The sequence below is a fragment of the Epinephelus lanceolatus genome, chromosome 13, assembly GCF_041903045.1.
Source record: "Epinephelus lanceolatus isolate andai-2023 chromosome 13, ASM4190304v1, whole genome shotgun sequence".
In the NCBI taxonomy this organism is placed as follows: domain Eukaryota; kingdom Metazoa; phylum Chordata; class Actinopteri; order Perciformes; family Serranidae; genus Epinephelus; species Epinephelus lanceolatus.
Window position 1 is genome coordinate 19129852 of NC_135746.1, and position 23388 is coordinate 19153239.

The 23388-nt window shown below is 42.0% G+C and overlaps 1 protein-coding gene across 5 annotated transcripts in view; it reads right to left on the reverse strand.

Moving 5' to 3' along the window:
• syne1a (spectrin repeat containing, nuclear envelope 1a) overlaps nt 1-22359 on the reverse strand; it is a 181486-nt gene extending 159127 nt beyond the window's left edge. For 3 of the 5 annotated variants that reach the window (XM_078173827.1, XM_078173826.1, XM_078173824.1), the window contains exons 1-2: nt 7823-8082; nt 4779-4840 (exon numbers count right to left, since the gene is read on the reverse strand). In XM_078173827.1, coding sequence (XP_078029953.1) covers nt 4779-4840; nt 7823-7967 — 207 coding nt within the window. In that variant the 5' untranslated portion in view covers nt 7968-8082. Of the gene's footprint in view, nt 1-4778; nt 4841-7822; nt 8084-22073 lie in introns of those variants that run through there. The other 2 variants (XM_033649057.2, XM_078173825.1) reach the window with 2 other exon arrangements.
• Between the last annotated feature and the right edge of the window lie 1029 nt (nt 22360-23388).

The window sequence follows — 23388 nt, forward strand, 5'->3', positions numbered from 1 at the left end:
CACACCCAAAGATGAGGCTGATGGGAATGTTACTTGTTTTCTGCAGGTATTTAGTCATACACAAAAAGGTTGGACAAATTGAAATTTTGACCTGCCGCTGAAAAGTTAGAGAAACACCAAGTTATTACAATTTGTCATGGTAGGAGCATAAATATCTGTATTGCATTTCATGGCAACCCATCCAATAACTGTGGAGAACAATCATTCAAAACCATAAATGTCAAACTCAATCAATAAAAGTCAGTGGATCTTTAAAGGAGCTGTAAACAACATTTAGAGCATATCTATAATTCAGCGTCTGATTCAGCTTGTCCGTATACGGTGGAAGAGCCAGTGGCTAGCAGCTAAACATGCTAACAGAGCAAACAGTGCTTACTACAGCAACAGTGCTGACAGAGCCAGCAGTGTTTATGTAGGGGGGGACTAGAAGATGGATGCCACACATTAGTGATGATGCTGTGGGCCAGGACAGCGTTATCAGCTGTAACTGCCATATGGGCGCAGTACGGAGCGGCACTGATTAGCTAGCCAGTGGCATGCACCCACACAGGGACTAACATGCACCAACAGGTACTAAGGCACGCAGCCGGTCAGAGGCCGGAAGTGTCTGGTGTGCCTGCTCTATGGGAACAATGATGTGGAAGCAGCATTGATCATCTGGGTAATTTCATTTTTGTCACTGAACAACTTTCGCAGGAATGAGAATTAAGATTCATCCTCTGGAAGCCATGAATGTCTGTACCAAATTTTGTGTTAAGGAAAACTAAGAGGCCACAAGAGCAGTTGGCAGGTTGTAAAAGTAAAAAAAATATGGAAAACATCCTTGCTGCAAAGTTGACTGCGGCACATACCATGAACCATGATGTGCTGGGTTTGAATTTTAGTGTGCATAGAGTATGTCATCCACTCAATCCCCCTCTTCCCCCACTAAAGAAAGATGGGGGAGCAGGGGAGTAAACACTAAGAGAGGAGCTGGGAGCTTCACTTTACTGCTGCTGTAATCTCCAAGAACACTTGGTTCACTGATTACTGTACTCAAACTGTTTGCCTGGAAAACGCCTGAGCGACTATGAGACCTCCACCACTCACACCGGTCACTTAGTAATTAAGCTTTAACCTTCTCAGAAAGGATTTGTCAAAATGGAAACTTGGGGCCCGCTCAGTGAATCCCCCCCTTGCACTCCGCAGTGCGGAGTGCATCTGTGCAACAAGCCTCATAAATGGGAACCAAAATTCTACTACTGTGAGCAAAATTCAAGCAATATACACTATCGTATATAACTGAAGGGTCTAAACAGCATTACCCTCTTTTTAAATGGAAGAAACAACCTGCAAAAAGTGCTGCCCTGCTGCTGTTTTACAGTTTATACCTTTGGTCTATCACTAGTGACTTAATCTGGTGAACTACTCCAAGTAATGAGAGTCATTAATCTTCTGTATAAATTACCAGCTCCAGTACATCCCCTCATAGAAACTCTTTGTCAGAGCTCATAAGATTTCTTTTGTTGTACCTGTGGAGTGGAAAAGTAAGGGGGAGGGGAGTGATAGTGAAAGGAAAGCCTCATGCCATGTCTCAACTCACCTAACGATTAATCACATACCTTTAGGCGCTGAATTAAAGACCTGTGATAACTGGAGTGGCCTAATCATCTGCATAGCCAAGGGCATGATCTATCCTTCTGAGAGCAAAGCTAAACAAACTGTTAAAGCTTCCTTCCTCTCCCTATCTGGCTGTCTGTCTCTCTCACACATTTTTTTCACCTAATGTGTCTCTTTAGATGGTTCTTTGAGTATTTATAGATGTGAGAAGAGCCCATAGGATGCCATTTTATCTCATATAGATTGTAGAATGAGATCTTCAAGAAACATGCTGAATTAACTTTTACTCCCTACTCATCACAAAGCTCTCCGAACAGTTACCAAGCTGCCATGACAACCAAGACATTTTTGAAAACAAATATAGGCCAATCAGTGTCGCTATGGCAACGTCTGACATCAGGTGAAAGGGTAAGCAGTCTCATGATGGTCGAGGAGGAGGAGAGCAACTAATTTGATCAACAAGGTAGAGAAAGAGGCGTGGGGAACAAATAATGTTATCTCTTTTCTGAAGGACCTGTGTGATAATATCACTCATCTATTGATTAGTTGAATCGGTTAATTAAAGTGCATTTAAAAGGAAATTCAAATGACATGTCGTGGCTCTCTCACAAACCAGTTTATTGGTGTTTTTGTATCAAGAACTGGGCTTCAGTTTTAGGACAATTGGTACATCAGACACTATGTTATTGCACTTTAAAAGGATACTTTGCCAACATTTAATCAGCTTTCTATCAAAACAATGTGGTTAGTATGTATAAATTAACTGTGGTAAACTTTCCTCTATCAAACCAATGCCTAGATGCCCCTCCTCGCCCCCCAGTGAAACTCTCAGAGCTAGCGACTTTCGCATATATATTGTTACAATGTTGGATGTTTATATAAAACTTGGCCAAAAAATAAGGTGAACATAGGTGAAGTAATCCCTGTGAGCAAAAACCTCAGGCTTCAGACCGTTCTGAATACTCTGTTTCCAATTGTTTTTTCTACTTTTGAGACAAGATGATGCCAGCTCTTGATGGATTTCTTTATCTGGTCATCTGCTCCAGGCACCCTAATCCAAGTATTTACATTACATAGCCTACCCTGCTACATGTAGCTACATGCTTACATTGGCACACATGTAATCTTAGTTGCCGATTTTGTAATTTTCTCCTCTGTTTCAGATCTTATTCCTGCTGAAACATGTCGGGTTGTACAGATTTTGGCTTAGATGATTTTATATTATTTTTCATGGTAGAAAGTGCCATTTTACTCTGTTTCAATCATTCCCCAGCTGCAATAACATTGCAGAGTCACTGAGATACAGAAGACCTGGGAACGCTGACCAATCAGAGCAGATTGGGCTTTTTTATGAGGGTGGCTTAAAGAGACAGGCAGAGTGTCTCAGATAGAGGGTGAATACAGGTGTTCCAGCACAGACGGTATGAGGGAAATAATGTGTTTTTGAACATTTAAGCATGTAAACGTGTTCGAGTAGAAAATTCAAATACAAGCGTGAACCTGAAAAATGAGCATGATAGTTAGTTAGACAGACATTTGGGTAATAATCTGTTTTCCGGCTAATAGTTCGATGAGTCGGGCAATGCTGCTCTCAGGTCTGTAGGCTTAATATGCCTATGACTGTTAGCTTAGCTTAGCCTAAACACTTGAAACAGAGGGAACAAGCTGGCCTAGCTCAATCTGAAGGTAACAATATCCACCTACCAGCAATTTAAAAGCTTACGTCACATTAAAACTGCAAAACTGACATGTTGTGGTTTCCAGAATGTTCTGTGCTGGACTATTTCCCGGCTTGAAGCAGCTGACACATAACGAAAGGTGAAGAATTTACTGCTGCCGGCCAGGAAATAGTTCAGGTCATAACCTCCTGTTAAACAGCTAATTGTTGTTTTTACACTTAGGTCTTAAAATGATTTGATGATAATTTGTAACTTAGTAGGCATTCCGAGGACTGATTTCAGACTTTCCGCTAAGCTTAACTGCTGGATCCAGCTACATAGTTACAATTCAGATCTGCAAGAAATATTAATCTTCTCATGTAACTCTTGGCACAACGGCAAATAAGTACATTTCCGAAAATGTTTAACTGTTTCTTTATACTATATATTTAATTCAGAAGTTTTGGGGTTTCCTCTCCTTATTATTCCTCAAAATTCTCATTGTCTTTCCTGAATCACTCAAATGTCAACATTTTCAGAGACCACAAAATAGCAAAAGAACTGCAGCTCTACTTTGTTGCGTCAAAATGACTTAATAAATAAACTATGTGCTTACCTAAACGTTATTAAAAATTGAAGGCATTTAAGTGTTGGGCTGTGTGTAATTTTCTGCTGGCACGGTCCTGAGACATGATATTTAATATTACGTCAAGGTTTATTCCCTCCAGAGTGCTTTTCAAATGAATTTTCTGCTCCACGTCACCGAGGTTCAAGGCCTCCACAGCTGTCGTAATCAAATAGGAAACTTTGAAAGGAGCGTTGCAGATTGAAATAGCACTTAATTGTGTTGCACTGTGCCATATTTGCCTTGTCCACCCATTCCTGACACAATATTCAAGCAGTAATGAGTTAAACTGAGGAGGCTAATGCAGTATAATGCAATAATTACACCCATACAATAGACCCTCAGCACGCAGCAGCATCAAGTGTAATTCAGCATTTAAGGGACAGATATACGGGTGTTCAAGCTCATTAAGAAGGCAAATGAAGGGCAGTCTTTAACTAAAAACTCTTATCCTGAACAATCTAAATTGGCCCATATTGAGATAAAGAGCTTACAGGTTACTAAGACTTAAATTATTGACAGTAGCTTGCAGGAAAAAAAGATATACAGTGTATTAAATGCTGTAACATGAAAGCGATAATTAGAGTGCGAGTAAATCCTTGCTACGAGCTATATGAGATTGGAGGAATAAAAAGGAACATGAAAGGCATGCGAGTAAGAATGAATGTGTGTGTGTGGTCTTAGCTGGCACAGTCAGTCCCATGACCAGCTCCACAGCGTTTTGGAAATGGAGCAAAAGTCACAGAGAGCACGGAGGACAGAGTGTAGAAGAGCAGAGTGATTGGAAGTGGAAAAGCAGTGAGATGGATAAGTTTTCAATCCACCAGCACCAGCGTTTGTGTAAAGGGAAAACACAATGCTGGCAGCAGCAGTGGGAATCAACCAGACTCTCTTACCTTTGCCAAGTGGGAATTGATCCATTTCGTGAATGTCCTTTTCTGCACAGCCTCCTGCTCATCTGTAAATCAGAGCCCAGAGCCGCACTATCAGTCACATGCAATAATAAACAAAGAGGCGATTAAAACACAATCTTCTCATTGTCTATTGTTTTGAGAGATGATTGGGTTTGCAGAGCTGGATGGCGACTCTAATTAACTTTGATATTACTACTGTCCGTCTGATGTGTCTGAACGCAGTCACACCACATCATACCTAACACTGATATGGTAAGAAAAGGCATTTGACATTTAAAGATGACATTTTCACTAGCTGGACTCCTCTTACTGCAGACAGAAAATCCTGCTCTCAAAAATGCCCTTTAGATGATAGAAGGCCAGTGGTTCTTCTTCTATACCATGACATGTACCTCTGCCATGATCTATAAGAGGGTTTTTGCATTTCTGACCACAGTTCAAGCATGCAATCAGTCTCACAAACAGAAAGCCAACCTTACTCTAAATGTACTGATTTACCTCTATATGAGGAAGGACATTGTTTGTGGTGGCTGCAGCGATAAAGCCCATTTAGCAAAGGCACAATCAATAGCATAGATGTCTGCAGACAATGTCCCCTAAAAAGCCACTTAACTTAAATGAGGACAAGACATAAATCAAGGTCTGTCACTCACATGTGCACAAGCAAACATAACAGTACATATACTAGGGTCAGGTCAAGAGCTGGCTCCAGTTGAGAACCAGTTCTAAATGTCTGATCCATCTGAATCCTATGCCTCCAAGTGTATCAGTTCCCCTTTTTTGGATGTCAGCATGTTGTGCAGTGCAAAACAGTGACGCCACCCTCTACGCTGCTGGATACTTGCAACAAGAAGTTAACGGTCCAAAGCATGGCTTCATTTCATAAAAAAGATGACTACAGTGCTGCCACAGTAACAGTGGAAACAACAGCAGTATGCTGAGACATTTAGCTACACAACATGGGCTTCGATTCCAGGAATGACATGTATTGACACTCTACACAAAAATGCCACGGCTTCTCAACTGAGCAGCCCATCTGTTACTGTTGGTAAATATCCTACGGTATAGACATTAATATATAATAACACTAGTGCCACACAGGCAGACTAAGCACTTAAGACTTAGATTTTTTTTCTTTGACTATGGAAAAATAAAGTAAAATGAATGCTGTACAAATATTTTCTCTTTTCATCTACACTATCTTCACACTCTGAGATAATTAAGAGTTGCATTTCACCTACTTTTTTCCACTCAGAATATTCATCAGGATCTAATAATGGAATTGATCGAGAATCAGACCAATAAGCAGAGCTGATAATGCCATTGGTATCAACAAAATATTGTCAGATCCCATCCCTAACATACACACACTCACACAGGCAAACACAGCATAGAGGCAAGAACTGTATGTTCTGCAGGATTTTTAGAACCAACTACTGCATTACAGCTGTAATCTCTCGTTCCTGATTCCCTATTGACAGCAAAATTCATTGTTGCTTGCAGCCAGTGCAATAACAATTGGGACTTCTGCGACAGTTACATCTGTAATCGACAAATTCATGTGCAGCTGTCACATGAACCCCATTATAATGTACATACACCAGATGTATGGTCTGCCTGTGACTTCTAAGGATCCAATCATGTACAGTGACTGGCACATGTGGCAATGTTTTTTTTTCTGTCCCGTCTGCGCCACAGAGCAATATCCTTGAGATAAGCATGTTATCAGCGAGAGAGGACGTCTGACACAGTGCTTCCCTCTACCTTAATGAAATATGCTGACGGCTTGATTACACTCAAGTTGGTTAGTGTGTCACTAGGTACTCTGGGCAGACGTGAACAGCGAGGGGTGTGTGTGCATCAGAGAGGTGGGAGGTGGGGGGAGCTGTTCATACATAATGCAGATACATTCACGCAAAGTCATATGTGCCACTGAGCAGGTTCCCGTTCTATGAATTAATCTTTTGATTGGGTCCAGGAGTAATCAAATATTGATGGGCGGTAATATTGGAGGAGAATGAGAAAGATTTAGCCCCCCACATCCTGGAGCAGGAACATGTGTGACGGAGAACATGTCTGCACGAGCGTGGTGCCAGCCTCTCAGTCTCAGGGACGAGGTGACTTTGAACTCTGCGCACACACACTTAAGCACACACATTCACATTCTTTCAATACCACAAAGGGAAACAGCCGTCCTTAGTAACCATGCCTCGCAGCAGCGTTTTAACACACTTGATTACCTTCTCGGCTCGTGTTGGCCTGTATCATCATTAGTCTCATCTGCAGTCCCTGAGTTCTCACTCTGACCCCCCACAGTGAAGATGACCTTAATGAAATATCATCAAATCTAGCTAGTTGTCTCAGAGGCTCTGCCTATAGATGAAGTGTAAAGCAACCATTCTGATACATTCTCTGCTCATTTCCCTATAGGATGGCTAACATGACTGGAAACAAATCCAAAGAAACATTATGGTAATGTCTCTTGGAATCTAATCTAATCTATCAGACAGTGAGACAGTCAGACAGAAGGCTGAATGCATGGTATCCAAATACAGATGAGCAGACAGGCGGACTGCCACAGGGTCAAACAGAGAGATAAGAAATCAAACATTTTGACAGTCTGCCCGCTGTGCTGTGACACATGCAGTGAGCTGGTGCTTGTCTGCTGGGTATGCTTGCTTCACCTGCTGCAGGCTCAGAGCTCAGCGACCTCCCTGCACACACACACTCTGCCAAAGTGGAAACGCCCCCTTCAAATTTCTGCCTATTTTGCTTAACACACACTGCGTCCACAGCCCCCCCAAAAAAATATCTGCAGGAAACACTTCAGAGAGGAAATCACACTGCAAAATGCACAGACTCACATACGGTAGGAACATACAGTCCATACTGCGGTGCCACATTAAATATCACGGCATACCCTGCAAACATGCAAAATACACACACACTATGTACTTGCCTTCTTTTTCCTCACACTCTCCATCTCGATAGGGGACACACATTCATGCACACACTGTCCCACTTACCGCGGAGGTAGTGGAAGAACCCAGCCACCAGGTTGAGGGATGTGTTCTTTTTCGGGGAGCCTTCGCCCCCTGCCCGCCGTGCCATCTTGTACCCCAGACTACGCCTCGGTTCCCGCCTGTTTTCATGGGGACGTTGAGAGGACATTCACGGCAACCTCCGGGAGAGAGGCTACACTTGCCCTTGCTCCTGCCCTTGCTGCTTCTCCCTCTCTTATTTTGGGGAGGTGTCGTTAAGGAGCTCCCTTGAGCGCTGGACCTCCCGAGATGACAGCGGTGAAACTGTTGCTCTGAGTCAAAGCAGGGAGGAAGGTTTCACCCTCCTGTTCGCCTCTCGTCTTGCTGTCCTCTGTCCTGTCCTGCAGTAACGGGCTGCAGACTCAGTCAGACTCAGTGTTTTTCCTGCCTGTTAAGCAGCTTGGGAGTGTGATGTGAGTGTACGCGTGAGACTGTGTGTGTGTGTGTGTGTGTGTGTGTGTGTGTGTGTGTGTGTGTGTATGTGTGTCAGTGAGAGCAGTGCAGTGTCGGCTTGCCTCAGCATCAATCTTTCTTGCTTAGTCCCTCTCCCTCTCTCTTTCCCTCTCACATACTCTCTACCTCTGTCTTTCCCTCCCACGTTCTCTCTCTCTCTCTCTTAATTTCTCACTGTAGGCTGCGGGAACAATCCACTTCCCTCCACTGGCCAGCCAATCAGAGTGCGTGGGAATGAATGATGTCACAGCAGCCCCGTACTGATGTGGAGAGGGAGAACTGAGTGGTGGGTGGGTTGAAGGGGACCGTTTAGCAGGTTAGGAGAGGAGGAAGTGTGAGCTCTACTCTGACAGCATCGTACACACACACACACACACACACACACACACATCAGGACAGACGTGCAGGAATTCCCTATGTGTTCCTGGCACTCTAATACCCCTCCTCTCTCTGTCTCATCCACACAGATACCATGCGGTGCTCTGAGGCTTGCAGCTTTCTACTCTATAGAGCCTGCAGGGGAGCAGAGTATCACTGGCAGTCGTCCTGTCTGATCTGCTACTGTAACGTCTTCAAAAGGGATCAGCTTTCATCTGAACCACAGTCGCGTACAGTATATCTGTCTTGTTTGTTTTCTCCCAGGGAGGGAATACTGTATTGAACAGTATACAATAGAGGTGAATACAATATCCAAAGACACATTTAGATGGCATACAGAAGGTTATACTAAGCAAGATCAGAGTTTAAAGTGTCTGAAGACAATATAGGCAAGTCCAGAAAATAAAAAACAATGTTAAGAGTGGCGCTGACCCAAATGCTTCAAAGCATGCATTACCCCAAAAATCCCCAACAGTCCATGCATCAACATTGATTATTATTACTCTTTCTCAGATATGGACATTTAAACTTAGCGATAGCTTTGTGACTCACTCTCAATGTCAGTCACCAGCAGTTGAGCACTACTGAAACTGGACAGTTTGACCACATGTAGTACGCTACTTTCAAAGTGTGCCAGATATGCTTAAGTCTGGGTCTTCACCAGGGTGTCTGTGACCCCTCGGGGATCATCAGAGTTAATGCAAGGGGGCTATTTTTCCTAAAAGTAATATGTGTCTGAAAATACACATTAACATGAATTAACATGTTATTAGCAAATATAAACTGGTTTATTTAAAAAAATCTATTTAGTTTACAGCACAAAACATTAATGATACGTTAAAAGTTACACATGAATCCTTGTGCAATCACGTGAGCTAGCTAACACTAATCACTGTGTTGTACTAATTGGCCAGTTAGCTATATTATTATTGGTATGTGAAGTGTATGGACATTCTTGTGAGCCACAATGGATGGTTTTGTAACTTTCTGGGCGAAAGACTCACATACCGTTCACCTCTGAAACCACTAGTGAAAGTGCAGAGGGTGTGGTTAACACACCTGGCCATGCTACAACTGCTGCTGACTTAACAGCAACAGGCAAAATCAAATGAGAGAAGACCCAAACATATTCAGAGAATTTATTAGAATGAGTCCAATTCAATTTTATACAATATATATCCGTCTCTAACAAAGGGGTCCGTGGTCTGAAAAACGTTTAAGACCCCTGTGTTAAAGGAAACTGGCATATATCACAAATCTACAACGAGCTTGGCAAATCACTTGAAAACTGGAAGTAACAGCTTAGTGATCTCTATCATTTATGGCCAGTGTTAAAGCAAGCTAGTGGCTAATTGCCAAATTATTTTACATGCAAAAGTCTGACTTTTGTACACATATTTCATTAACCCCCTCCTCCAAAGTTTATACTCATATAAACTCATATAACACTATTAGCCCCTAGCTAATAGTGTTATAACCTCTGTTCATTCTGAATGTGTGATCTGTATAACAGTGGTAACACTCCTTGTAAAACATCAGCATCAAACCAGGCGGAAAACGAACAGCATTGCAGACAGTGGTAGTATTGTTCATCCAGCTACTCTGAATTCAGTATCTAAAGAGACACTTTCCAACCGCAAGGGTTACTGGAGTTGATACCAGGAACTGAATCAGAAGCAAGCCTGTGTTATGGAGCCAAAATTACTCCATCCCCCTCCACTGCTGCAGTAAAATTATAGCAGCAAATACTGGCGTTGCAGTACAGTGACCTCTCCTCTTTTTCACTGTCTGATTTCTATCTGTTTCTGTCTAACCTGTGCTCTCTCCTATTCAGTCTATTTTCCTCATATTTTGCCCCTCATATTCCCTAACACACACACACACACACACACAGGCTCTGGCAATATTAAAAACACTGGGCTCTTCTTTGAAACCATATTCAGAGAGTTTTCAGGAAAGCAATATTCATGCAGAATAGCCTGGTGGGTCTTATATCAGCCTTAAAGATGAAAGGACCATTCATCATTTGTGTGATTTTCCCTTTTGTTCTTTGGGTTCCCCCATAAGGGATTTTAATTATGAAAGTCATCAATAACCAATGGCAGCTGTCATCCGCTATCTGTCTGCTGATAATCACACTGCTGACACTCCTCCCTTTAACAGCCCTGAAACTGGCCGTCAGTGCCATCACGAGCCTATTCCATGGACCTGTCTTTGAATCCAGTGTCCGTTTCACATGTCTGTGTATACAGTGTGATTGCTGTGTATGTGCATGAGTGTGTGTGGACAGGTATTATAGATAGACTGGGAGTAAGAGTTCAAAGAAATATTCATGCAGTCCTGTTTTTCATATTTACATATACATTGCCTTTACTTGCACGCCCTGGACTATAAAAACATAATTTTACGGCAGTGGAAAGCAGAATCCAGTGAGACATTCACACTGCACACAGTCACAGTCCTGACTCAATAATACTATAGCAAACTACAGCGAGACAAAAAGACGAATATCTATTGTTCTTTACATACTGCTGTTTGTGCAGCCCACACAATATCAATGATGTAAATAATGGAACAGACCACATTGACTGATGAGCTCACACACCTTTTTTTCTATCCATAACAATCTCTCTGGCAAATTAAAGATGTTTTGGTGTCTGATAAATCATTCCTGAAGAGCCACACTTCAATTCAGAAGTGTGAAGGAACTATCCAAGGTGCTGAACCCGTCAATGAGAATCCTTTTAGCCCGACAATAAATTTGGTTTAATGCAACACATTTTCATGGAAGCAACAGAAAATAAAGACCAATTATAGACATGCTGGAACTCCAAATAGTCTATTAAGATGCAACATTTCTGTTTTTGTCGGTATGTTTTTGAGAATTCTTCCAGTTATCTTTCCTCCGTGCAGCGGAGAGTGAGAGCGCTGAACTTCCCGGGAGAACTAAACTGTTTAGAAAAACAACCCCGGGACAAAATCAAAACAAGATGGTGAGGATTCATGGGACTTATTAGACTTCACCATGGGAGTTCAGAGAAATACAGGGTGAGCAGGTGCATACACACACATACACACACACGCAGTAAAATAAGCTGAATGGAGACAGAATCATTTTCTCGTCTACTGTATGTGCAAGAATAAACCCACAGACTCCTTTAGGCTGCAGATCTCAAGAGTGTTTCATTAGAGAAAGGGGGGGTGGGGGGGTGGGGGGTGGTTGGAGGGTTAAAACAGACTGAACCTCAGCTGGTCTGGATCCCTAATGGCGCCCCTGGCAGCCCTACAAAACACCAGATCCCTCTCTGAGGTTGTGGAGGTTGGACGTGGGTCAGCGCCCGGCGCTCACACAGGTATGTCTGCAGGGTGTGAGGCTTCCTGAGGAGAGGAGGAACAGCCTCTTTTCAGCCATTAAAGGAAAAACAAACGGCCTCCTGGAGGGTGGAATAACGCTGCTTCTGCTCATATCGTAATCTATTCACCCCAAGGATATTTGGGTTTTCTTTCTGAGCAGCCAAGACTTCTTATTGAGCCTTATGAGGAGTGTAAAGAGACACAGCGCCACCTAGTGGGCAAGCTCTAAGCATGTGAAGTTCTCTTTGTAAGTCTGCAGAAGTACAGTAGAGACAACACAGGACATATCAGGACAGGAAAAATGAACAAGCTCAGCATAAGCTCAGCTTTTAAAATGCAGCCTCCCAGATGACCCTGCTCTGCACTTGAGCATCTCTGATCTCTCTTAATCTATTAATGACTCCACAACTCACCAGAAGTGATTACAGTCGCTCAGATACAGACAGGCGCTCCACATGTACTGTGCAAGGTTACACACTCTGCTGTCAAGTATTAATTTAGTAATGCATTAATTTAATTATATTATCTTAATATTATTCAAGCTGGTAGACATTTAAATTCAAAGAACAGTACTACAGAAGCATGAACAGCTCTAGTGAGAGTCACAGTGGCAGTGTTGAGACCATGCTGCTATATACAGGAGCCTGTTAGTTTCTCTAATGCATCTTCTTTTGCAGTAAAACATTAATGGAGCATGCCTGGTAAAGCTATCAGGCACTAAATGGATGCCTCTGTTGTGTACTAGAGAGGTAACCTGTAATTGCTCCATACTCAAACACACACACACACACACACAGCACATGCACACACACATTTCTAAACCACCAAGCTGACACACAAAGTGATTTAACAGGTTTTGGTGGCTTTTTTGCCCCTCTACTCCTCCCAACAGCTTCTTTATCCACTTCCTGATTCCAGCTCTTCTCTTTCACCCCCAACAATTCCTAATTTAAAAAAACCCTTCTCTGCACTTCCGCCGGAGTACTTTAGCCCTTAAACTCAATAACACCCTCTATCACACCCTCAGCACGTCCACTCAACCCTCACGTGCCCATTCAGCCTCTCCATTCGCCACCCCACTTTCATTTACTGTGCATTTTTACCAGTCCCAACATAAGTGCTGAGACGGAAGTCCAAATGCCAACCCATTAGCATAGCTAATTACATTTCAGTAATAATGACACCACATTAAAGAGAGTAAGAAGGGGGGAACAAGTCAAAGTGATTATCAAAACAACCCCTTTCCTCTTTCAAGCACCAGCACTCCCTTTTCAGCGCCAGATGTGCAGGGAAGGCACTTTGTCGGTGACAAAAATGTCCAAATATCACAGTGTTCATTAAAGCCAGGCCACTGATACAGTAATTTCAGCTATTTCAGCACCTGCAGTACTGACAAGCACATACACATGCACACACGCACAGACGAAGCAATGAAGCAGATGAGCATGCCAATGAAGTAAAGCAGTAAAAGATAAGGTATTTGAAATCTAAAAGAAACCAATGGAAAATTTTATAGTAAAAACTGAATAAAATACAAAAATATATCATAACATTTTAACAGCTGGATTTCAAACCATTATTGGTACCTTCATACCTTCAGTTCAGTTATTAGTTTGATATATTTCTGACAGAATTGCAGCAGAAAACCAGATACTGTCCTGTGGCAAATCATTTTTACATTGTGCATTATTGGATTTGAGATACAATTTTCATCCTGTTTTTTTAGGGTCTCTTTTATCAGGTGAATACATTCAGCTGAACAAAACCACATTTTAACACCATACACAAACAGAATGAACATGTGACTGATACAAAGCATCTATTCCCCAGGAGCACCAGGGGTCATATCAAAACGCCACTCAGTGGCACTAAGAGCATTAGAAAGACTCAATTTAGCTTTGAAAAATATTTCCAGCTTGATGTTTCTCTGCTCACTGCGAATGTGTGTGTAATGATGTTGTGTGTGTGTGTGTGTTTGTGTGTGTGTGTGTGCACGATGATTTTCTGTGAGTGTGTGTGTGTGTGTGTGTGTGTGTGTGTGTGTGTGTGTTTGTGTGATGCTTTGTGTGCGTGGGAGTGCAGGAGTGGGTCAGACAGTCTAAGCTCTTTATCCAGGTTCAGTGGCCAGCCACACATTACAGGGACGAGTAAAGTGAAAGGACTGGCGTCAGCACACTAAATAAATCACTGTGGCCAGAGCAGTAAATTCAGTTATAAGTCCCGTCTTTGCTGTGAAATAAAAATACAGGGTGGAACAGAGCCAAAATCATGTCGAACACAACCACTTGAGAGAATTTATTCTTATCCAGCTGGGTCCATTTTCTGTCTTATTGAAAATGAATACAAACTGATTGTTTTTGCAGTCAGCAGATGTATGCCTTTTGTTTTACTCTAACAACAACCACCTGTCCAGTTAGTAATCCTATTCTGTTGAGGCATTATTCATTTCCTTCAAATTCCCTAAACATCGCCTGAATGCTCACTTTTTCTCGCTGTACATTCTTGAATTATTAAAAGCAGAAAAACGGGGTTTGTTGTGTCAGGTGGCAGGTTGTGTTTGTGTCTGCAGCGGGAAGCCTCGGAGCGAGAAGGGGCTCAAGGGGACAGATGTCAGCATGCAACACAACAGGAAATAGCATTTCATAGATACAGCATCTCCACTGATTTGCTTTGCATTGATGGTAAAAGAAAAGGGATCACGGATGTCCTCCCCCCAGGAGCATGGTGATTGAATCCAGGAGGAGTAAACAATGACACTACATGAGCTGACAAAGTGCCTCATTTTGCATTGATATGTGCAAGGTAAGTTGCCTTTATAAAAACGATAATAAAATGAGAGATGAAACGTTCAGGCTAGCTTTGGTGTTCTTTGAATGTCAGTGCTGTTTTCTGTGAGAGACAGATTATTTGAAAAAAGCTACTGCTGTGATAAACCCAAACCATCTGGTGCTCCAAGCAGATTAAAATAAAAGCTGGGAATGACTTATTTCACTACTAACTCAGGTACGCTGAAATCATCATATTATCTGGCCAGCTGACCTCTCAGAGGTCACAATCTGACCTCTATTTAAAAACCTTCGAGTGCTAAATGGACCGCCAGAGGCAGAATTTTCCACCATCCAATCACACACTGACAGGTGAAAAAAAGGGACAGAGGTGTCTGTGGGTGAAAGATAAGGGCGTGTCTGAGAATCAAAGTATTACAGACAGAGGCTGAATGTGTCTTGGGGTCACAGGCTGAGGTGTCAGGATTTTATCAGTGACGACATTGTTCTGTACGTCCGTCAAAACTATCTTATGCCTCAATCTGACAGACAGAATCAGAGATGTTTTAGAAATGCTGCAGGAACTGTATCACACAATCAGTGTGGCCTTAAGCTGTAACTGCGCTCAACATTGAATGTAATGGTCCATAATGGGTCAACAGTATCACAGGATCCTGTAAATATTACTTTCATTACATCGGTAGAGTCTTTGTACTGCCAGTTTCATTAAATGCGGCTTGTGTTGCGTAACATTTTAGGCAATCTGCCTTGTGAAGTTCAGCTCAATCAATAGACATCCAACTTGGCAGAAATGCTAACACAGAAATGCCAAAAGGAGGTGTCATTTCTTAAAGGGATACTCTGCCAATTTTCAACCAGCTGTTAGTATTAGAACAATATGGGTGGTGTGTGTAAATAAACTTCCCTCCATCTTACCAGCACCCAGATCTCTCAGCTCACCTCTCATCTCAAATCTGCCAGATGACGTGAACATTTTTGATTGCTATTGGGCTGTTGCTCAAATTGATTGTTTTTCTGCATTTTTGTGTGCCCATCACCACAGACACAAAGAGTATAGAAGTGAATTGCCAGAGAGAACCACCCAAGTCTCTCTCAAACTCCGACCAAAGGGTCAAACTAGGCACTAAATATAAACCAAGATTCTGTTACTGTATTACCTGTTTCTTGCCAAAACGTTTTCAGAAACAAATTTAGTGCACTGTTTTGCTATAATACAAGAGTTTGTGAACAGGATGTGAGTGGCATACTGTTTCCTGTATTGTAGAAATGGAGGCTTTAAAACCTGAGATCAAACAGTAAAACTTGCAGCAGTGCAAATCAAATACAAACTGAGATTCTGTTACTGGGTTGCCTATCTCTCACCTAAAATGTTTTCAGACGCATATCTTAGCTTACCATTAAACTGTAATTCGAGTTTGTTTGTTACCAGACAGCCCCTGTATTGTTAAGTGTGTCAAAGCCATAGATGTATAAAGAAAACTGGTTACGGCGTTGGAGGCAAGGCCCCGCTCATTCCTCTGAAAATTGCTCAGTTGCGCATGAAACCACAAAAGCTGTATTTCTGCTGTATGAAATTATCCAGATCTACTGCACTGTGGGGCCCTTAGAGCAGCGCACTGGAGATTTTCAGCTGACTTTCAGTTTATTCCTCAGCTAACTTGAATGGGGATACAAGGATTTAATTGTGTGGCTCTTCTAGACTTTTGACCAAATAAGACCAAATGGCTTGAATCCTGATTTGTCATTTCAAAGGGATTGTGACACTAAAAAATGTATCCACTGATTTACAGAAATCTCTTTTGCCATTTAAGTCTTTGGGAAAAAAGTCTTTTTAGGCCCAATGGCATCACATGACAAACCCAGATGTTGTAATTCCACGTGTGGCCGCTATGTGAAATTGGCTTCAATGCCTGGCGCTGTGCCTGGGTGCTTGGTCAAAACAGATAAGCTCACATTATATACCGCAAGTGAGAGCATTTATTGGTCCAGTGCATTCTGGTAGCTGTAGGTTTGCTACCTCTTGAACCAAAGTGAAAGCTACAGCCCTTTTCCTCTGGTCAACCAGCACCAATTTCAAAAGTAGCCCCGTTTTATGAAAAGACTTATCTTTCCAGTGATGAAATACTTATTTAAGCGAAAAAAATAATCAATACTTGCTTTTGTCAATTTCTTCCCCCCTGGTTTGCACCCATTACAAAAAAAAGATGTTTATGTTTGATACTTAGCCTTGCTGAACAAGCGTTAGAATACGTTTTGACCTTCATGAAGGTGAGATGAGATGAAGGGGGCTGACCCTCTTTATTGTATGGGTGGGACCCTCAGTGACCTTATCTTGTGATATGTCACTCAAACCCTCACTGACTGTCAGGTTAAAATAGATTATAATCCGATCTGCCATAGAAGCTGTCACTGAGAAACTAGCATGGAGTTAAACATCTCTTAGGATACAGACACACACACACACACACACACACACACACACCATTTTATCAAACATAATGTCCTGTAACAGAAGCAGAAGCTGAACAAGACATGGCCAATAAGCCCAGAGGCGAAAAAAAATAAATAAAAAAAGCTGGGCTCGCTGTCATGCGACTGCCGCTATGGCAACGAGTCATAAACACAATCTGAAAAGACAAGGCGAAGAAGCAGCAGAATATATAACAACTCATGCTGCAGCTCTATCACACACTCTGAGGCTACAACACAACAGAGTAATGGCTTCATGTTGAGCAGCCTTGAAGACTCGCTCTGTGTCTGTTTAACCACTCAGCTAAACTGCTGACTCCCAGTGGTGTGATATGGGGGGAAAAGATGCATCGCAGCTATTTTTAACACAGAGTGTTTGTTTCGGTGTCTATGTGTGAGCGTGGGCCGTGTGTGTGTGTGTGTGTGTGTGTGTGTGTGTGTGTGTGTGTGTGAAAAGCTGTGGTATCCAGAGCCGCAGACGATAAATGGTGGTGTCAGAACTAAACAGGAGGCTGGCATGGCTCAAGGTGACCGTCTGCTTGGTCCTTCCTTGGCTGCAGCCGAACCATAATGTCGCCCCTGGCAACAGGATGTCACCCTGGCCCTGTGCCAACCTGAGGATCTGTGCCAGTCCCACCAGCAATCAGGAGCTTAAAAATTGGTGTGTGGGCTCTCTCTCGCTCCCCTCTGCTTGTCCAGTCTCATTTTCTTGTTTTTCTCTCTCATCCCTTTTCCATCCATCTAATGCGCTCAGTGTGGCTCATGTCTTCCAGACGTGCTGACCTCTGTTGCCTTTGCCTTTACCCTCTTTTTCACCTTTCTGCTGAGCATCCTCCTTGACTAAAATGTCATCAGGTGCTGGACCACACTGCAGAATTTCCTTAAATGCAATCACTCTGCTCAGCAAAGACTGAGAAATTCAATCTGCAGCAGTGGACTTCTGTATTATCTGATCACAAGCAAATTGCCAGTAAAGGATTAGACACAGCCTACACATAGAAAACTCAACCAGGTGCTCCCAACACAATGAGACCTAGCAAACGTGTCCACCTGATAGGCCGGCAGACGGTAAAACCCAGAGGCGTAGGCGGGAATGCACGCCTCTGCTGCCCATGACGGAGAAAACAGGTGAGAAATTGAAATGGGAAAAACAGTGCATCGCTTTTCTCATTAATGAGAGACAACAAACAAGGCAAATTCCACAGCATATGGAGGAGTTCAGGCTGGGAGGTGTTCAAAGCGGACTCGCCGTTCTCTGCCATATGGTGTCACTAATTGCTGTTTTTTCACTGCGACAGAGAGGTACACCAAAAGAGATGGTTGAAAGGAGAAAAACACAGACCCAAAACTGGGGCAAAAGTTTTGATTGTTTTGATGTTGCACTGAGTGGTTACTAACAGCTTCCAAATTGAGCCTGAGGGGAGTATAGTTTATTTCATGGTATCTGGTAATTTGTGAAACGTGGCTAATTTGGGAACATTGTCCTCTCTTGAGAAAATGAGAACTATGTTAATCTAATCAGGCTTTAAAATACACACAAATGGCATTAGATTACCTATATTTAACTCTCAGGTGGCATGAAATACGACTGCAATCAAGATTCCCCCATAACATGTGAAAGTAACACATCAATATAGCAAATTTCTGAACACTTATCCCGCTGGAGAGACAAGATTACTGCAACCTTGAGAAATGAAAAGCAAGCCACCCTGAACAAAGGCGACATTGATTTCATTTAAAGCTGTCATTTGGGACCAAGCTCGTGACTTTCTATAGAAACACTGCATGACACCAAAGTACACATGCTTAGGTTATGGTATGTTCTCTTTATGCTATGAGCTGTTTTATGTTCAGACTAATAAAAAAAACATAAGTGTTCCTCTTTGATTTTTCCAAAACGTCTTGATGATATCATCACAGGTTCAGCTCTCGTCTCCCAGGAGATGGATGCCAACCAGAACACATCAAATAAAATGTCACGACAAATTAGATTGTGCTGGCCCCCCTGTAAATAAGCTAATGTGATCATGTACTCAGAGGAGAACATATATAGCAGTAAGAGTTATCTGTGAGAGAAAAAGAAAATGTAGCTGATGTCCAAGGAAATCTATTAAAACCACAGGCCACCAAGGCTACAAGCAGAAGACACTCCATGTAGCCATTCACAGTGTCTGTGTCTCTGTGGCTATGTTAAGGCACTATTGTTCCCACAAACCTTAAGACCATTCGTCTGTAAGGATAACCACGGCAACAAGACCCATCTTATCTGAAATGCTTACATGCCACAAGGCATCAACAGTAAAGCAACTGTTGGTAGAAGACAGTTTGGTGTAATTAGATAATGTAGACACACCCCCAACCTACAGGACCAAATCATATGAGTATTCTAGGAACAAGCCACACTTGGGACAAGGCTGCATTATTTACAACTCATTTCATTTTCTGCCTTGTAGTGTTACATAAAGCATTTTTTTACCAACAGAATGATCATTTGTATATCAATTGCTTACCCGGTGTTTTGATGAATTTGTGAAGGAACCTTTGTTTTTCTTGCACGCCTCCCTGATGTATCCAAAAACTGAAAATATACTCGATAAACTTTAGTTTAAGGGGGCAGCGTTTAACAACAGCAAAACTATATCAAAACACAACTTGTGCAGTATAATCCAAGTCTCATTTATACAGTCGTTTGCTCAGTACTTCCCAAACAGACATAAATTTCCAACCAGGAACTGAACTGGCAGTGAAACGAATCTGTGCTATCTTCAAAGCCAGACTCCACTGATAAAAACAGTAATTTTACCTTTCTGACCACAGGAGCTGTTCATCTACCACTGTCTTCATCAGTAGTTTCTTTGTGTTACTGAGGGACTTTTCTGACTTTGAACAAACCTTTTACCACACCAAAGTTGCACAATAACACTAACTAACTAACAACTGATAGACCAGCTGTTCCTGTGTTCAGTAGGGTAAAATTGCAGTTTTTGTCAATAAAGTCTGGCTTTAAAGAGAGCATAAATATGTTTCACTTTCAGTTCAGTTTTATAAGTTTGTTTTGTTTTTTTTTTAAAAAAATGCATGTTTGGGAAGTACTGAGCATACGACTGAATAAATGAGACTTTGATATAGTATTGCTGTTGACAAATGCGGTCCCCTTCTACTCAAATTCAATTAGAATCTTCTTTGTTTTGGAATTTTTCATTCACCGTGGACACGTGGGAAAAACAAAGTTTTGTTCACAAATTAAATACAGCACAGAAAAATGATCATTCTGAGGGTGAAGTATTCCTTTAAATGAGACACCTGGACATATCTAAAAGCAATGGACTCCCTTATGGCAACATATTGTCTATAGTTAGACCTTGTCAGTTAGCAAAGATATCGAAAATGACATTTTCTGTGTAAATAGAATATTATACAGTTACAAAAAACAGAGATGATGTTTTAGACTAGTGAGTTGATGAAACAATTTTACACCCACTGCAATGTAATACATTATCTGATTCTCTCCAAATATGTATTAATTCATCTATCTGTCATTGCACTGGAGAGACATCTCAAGGGGAAGCTTCTAAAATTAGATCAATGGGAGTACAATCGGGATTCAAAGAGTGCACCCACACCTGCCCACAGTGATGCAGAGGAGCCACGTGGCTGCTGATGCTGTTCTCAGCTTTCACAGAAACTGCCACCTCAGAAGCCACACAGGGAGCAGCCATATTGGATTTCAGCTCTGGTGTCACCTGACTGTCCTGCTGCTTTGCAAGTGTCATCAATCTGATCCTTTCAGTAAAGGGAGGGATGTGTGACTTTGCCACACAGAGATAGAGTGTTTTACAGTGGACGCTTGTGGAGCAATTACAGTGCAGAAAAGCTACACCCACATTATTTGACTTCTAGGAAGGGGAAAAGACTAAATAAATGTTGATATCTGCTGCAAATACAGTGCACAAATGAAGGGAAAGTTAGAGGAGAGGTAAGATAAGATAAGGAAGCCAGAATTGTTCTTTTTAATGTGCTAAAGGTTAAAAAGAATAAACATATGGCTGTAATTAATGCCAGTGTTATTGCCACAGGGAGCTATATGTACAGTAGGCTGAGGACATGAGTGTCCACATGGAACAGACTTCATCCTGTCAGCTTCTCTGGGGATTAGCTTTCCTATTGTCTGCTTCCCAGTCTATCTATGCACATACTGCACTGTACGTGTGCACGTGCAAGCATACACACACAGCAAACACACAGCCAGCATGTGCACTCATAAACACAGACAGTAAATTCATACAAGAACAATGCAATAATCTGACACACACAGGTTTACTTACACCACCCCCCCCAAAAAAAACATAATTTTATGGCATTGAATCTGCCTTATTGCATAATTCTACGCACAGACTAGCAGCTGCACACATCTGTCTCCATTCTCTTATCATGAGGAAAAAACTCCAAAACTAAGGGAAACTAACACACTGATGGCATCTGAATGTTAGACAGAACATTAGTGATAATAACCTAAAAATGTCCAATGTACTTGAGTACTGCATGCCGTGATAGTGCATATCTAATTGAGGTATGTCCTTCCCATACCAAACATTTATAAGCCATATAAACTAGAACAACAAACCTCCAGACTTCACAGGGTCAGAAAAGATAAGGTGCATGTAGGACATTTTTATAGTAATTGTAAGTGTATCTAGCTCATACTGTTCTGCTGTGTCATGCCAAGCACTAGGTCACCTCTAAAAACGCTGCAAACGAGGTGGAGCAGTGTGAGTGAGTAAGCATTTTACACCTACCTTGCAGCTTCTGCATCACATTGGCAATATCCCGAGCAGGGTGTCCGTAGTGCCTGGGTGATGCCATGATGCTATGATGCTGTCCTGAGGTCACCAAAGTCACGTCCCAACTCCAGTGCGTCACCCTGGCAGGGCTGTCATGCTGCGATCAGGGCTCAGATAGGACTGCAGTAGTTCTGTGCTTTCACACTGACTGCAGGCTGTCAAGGCTGAAGCATGTCCATGTTGCTGTGTTTCTCTTATTAAGTCATCCCTGTTGCAGTGGCAGTCTGCAATCCTCACTCTGATAGAAGCTCCTCCCCTGATGATGATGTAAGTGCATACTGTATGTGTGTATGCGAGCAATCACATACAGTATGCCTTTTACTTCTGCAGACAAGACAGCTTCCTGGGTCTGCAAGCACTGCCACCTGCTGTCCAATCACAAGGGATGGCTCTTCCTTCTCACAGAGACATTAGGACCAATAGCGTGCCAGTTATCTTCTCATGCCAACTGCTGCCACTAAGATGTGTGTTGCGTTTGTGAGTGTGGGAAAGAAAGTGTTTGTCAGCACGAGAGAGATACAACAAGGGAAGAAAAGAGGACAGAATTAGCTGCAGCAAACCTCACCTCTGATGACATTAGCACATTACTCATCCTGTTTTGTTTTGGTTTTTTTTTTTGAAGATTTTTTTTTCTTTTTTGCATTTTTGCCTTTGTAGATTGACAAGAAAGGTGTGAGGTAGGAGGGATGACACACAGCAAAGGATCACGGGTCAGATTTGAACCCAGGCTGCTGTAAGGGTCTCAGCCTATATGGGCGACACACTCTTACCAGGTGCGCTAGAGGGCGTGCACCATCTTAACTGTGTCAAGGTTAAACTGACCCTAAAACATAACTAACATTGCAATCTTCCTGTGACAAAATCAGAGCATCATGACTTGGCTTAATTATATATAAGATGAAACTTTCTGGGGTTGCTGCAAATTAATTAGATACTGGTTATGTGGCCTATTAGAAATATTGCATTTTTCCATATTTATTTTACCATTTGTTTTTTTTTTCTTTCCACTTTTTCTTCTAGTCATCTACTTATGTACCCCATTGTTAGTATTATGATTATTATGATTTTCATTAGTAATCACTGTCTTCCCATTTCACTTCTTTCTCTACTTTATTTTAACCTTTTTTTCTGTGATGTGTGTTGTTGTTGTTCATCAGTTGGGCTGGGTGGTAGGGTAGGCAGGGAAAAGAAAATGTGAAGAAACGGTGACCTATAAAGACGTAATGTGTTTATTGTTTTCTAATGTTTTTCACCGATAACTGCTATAAAA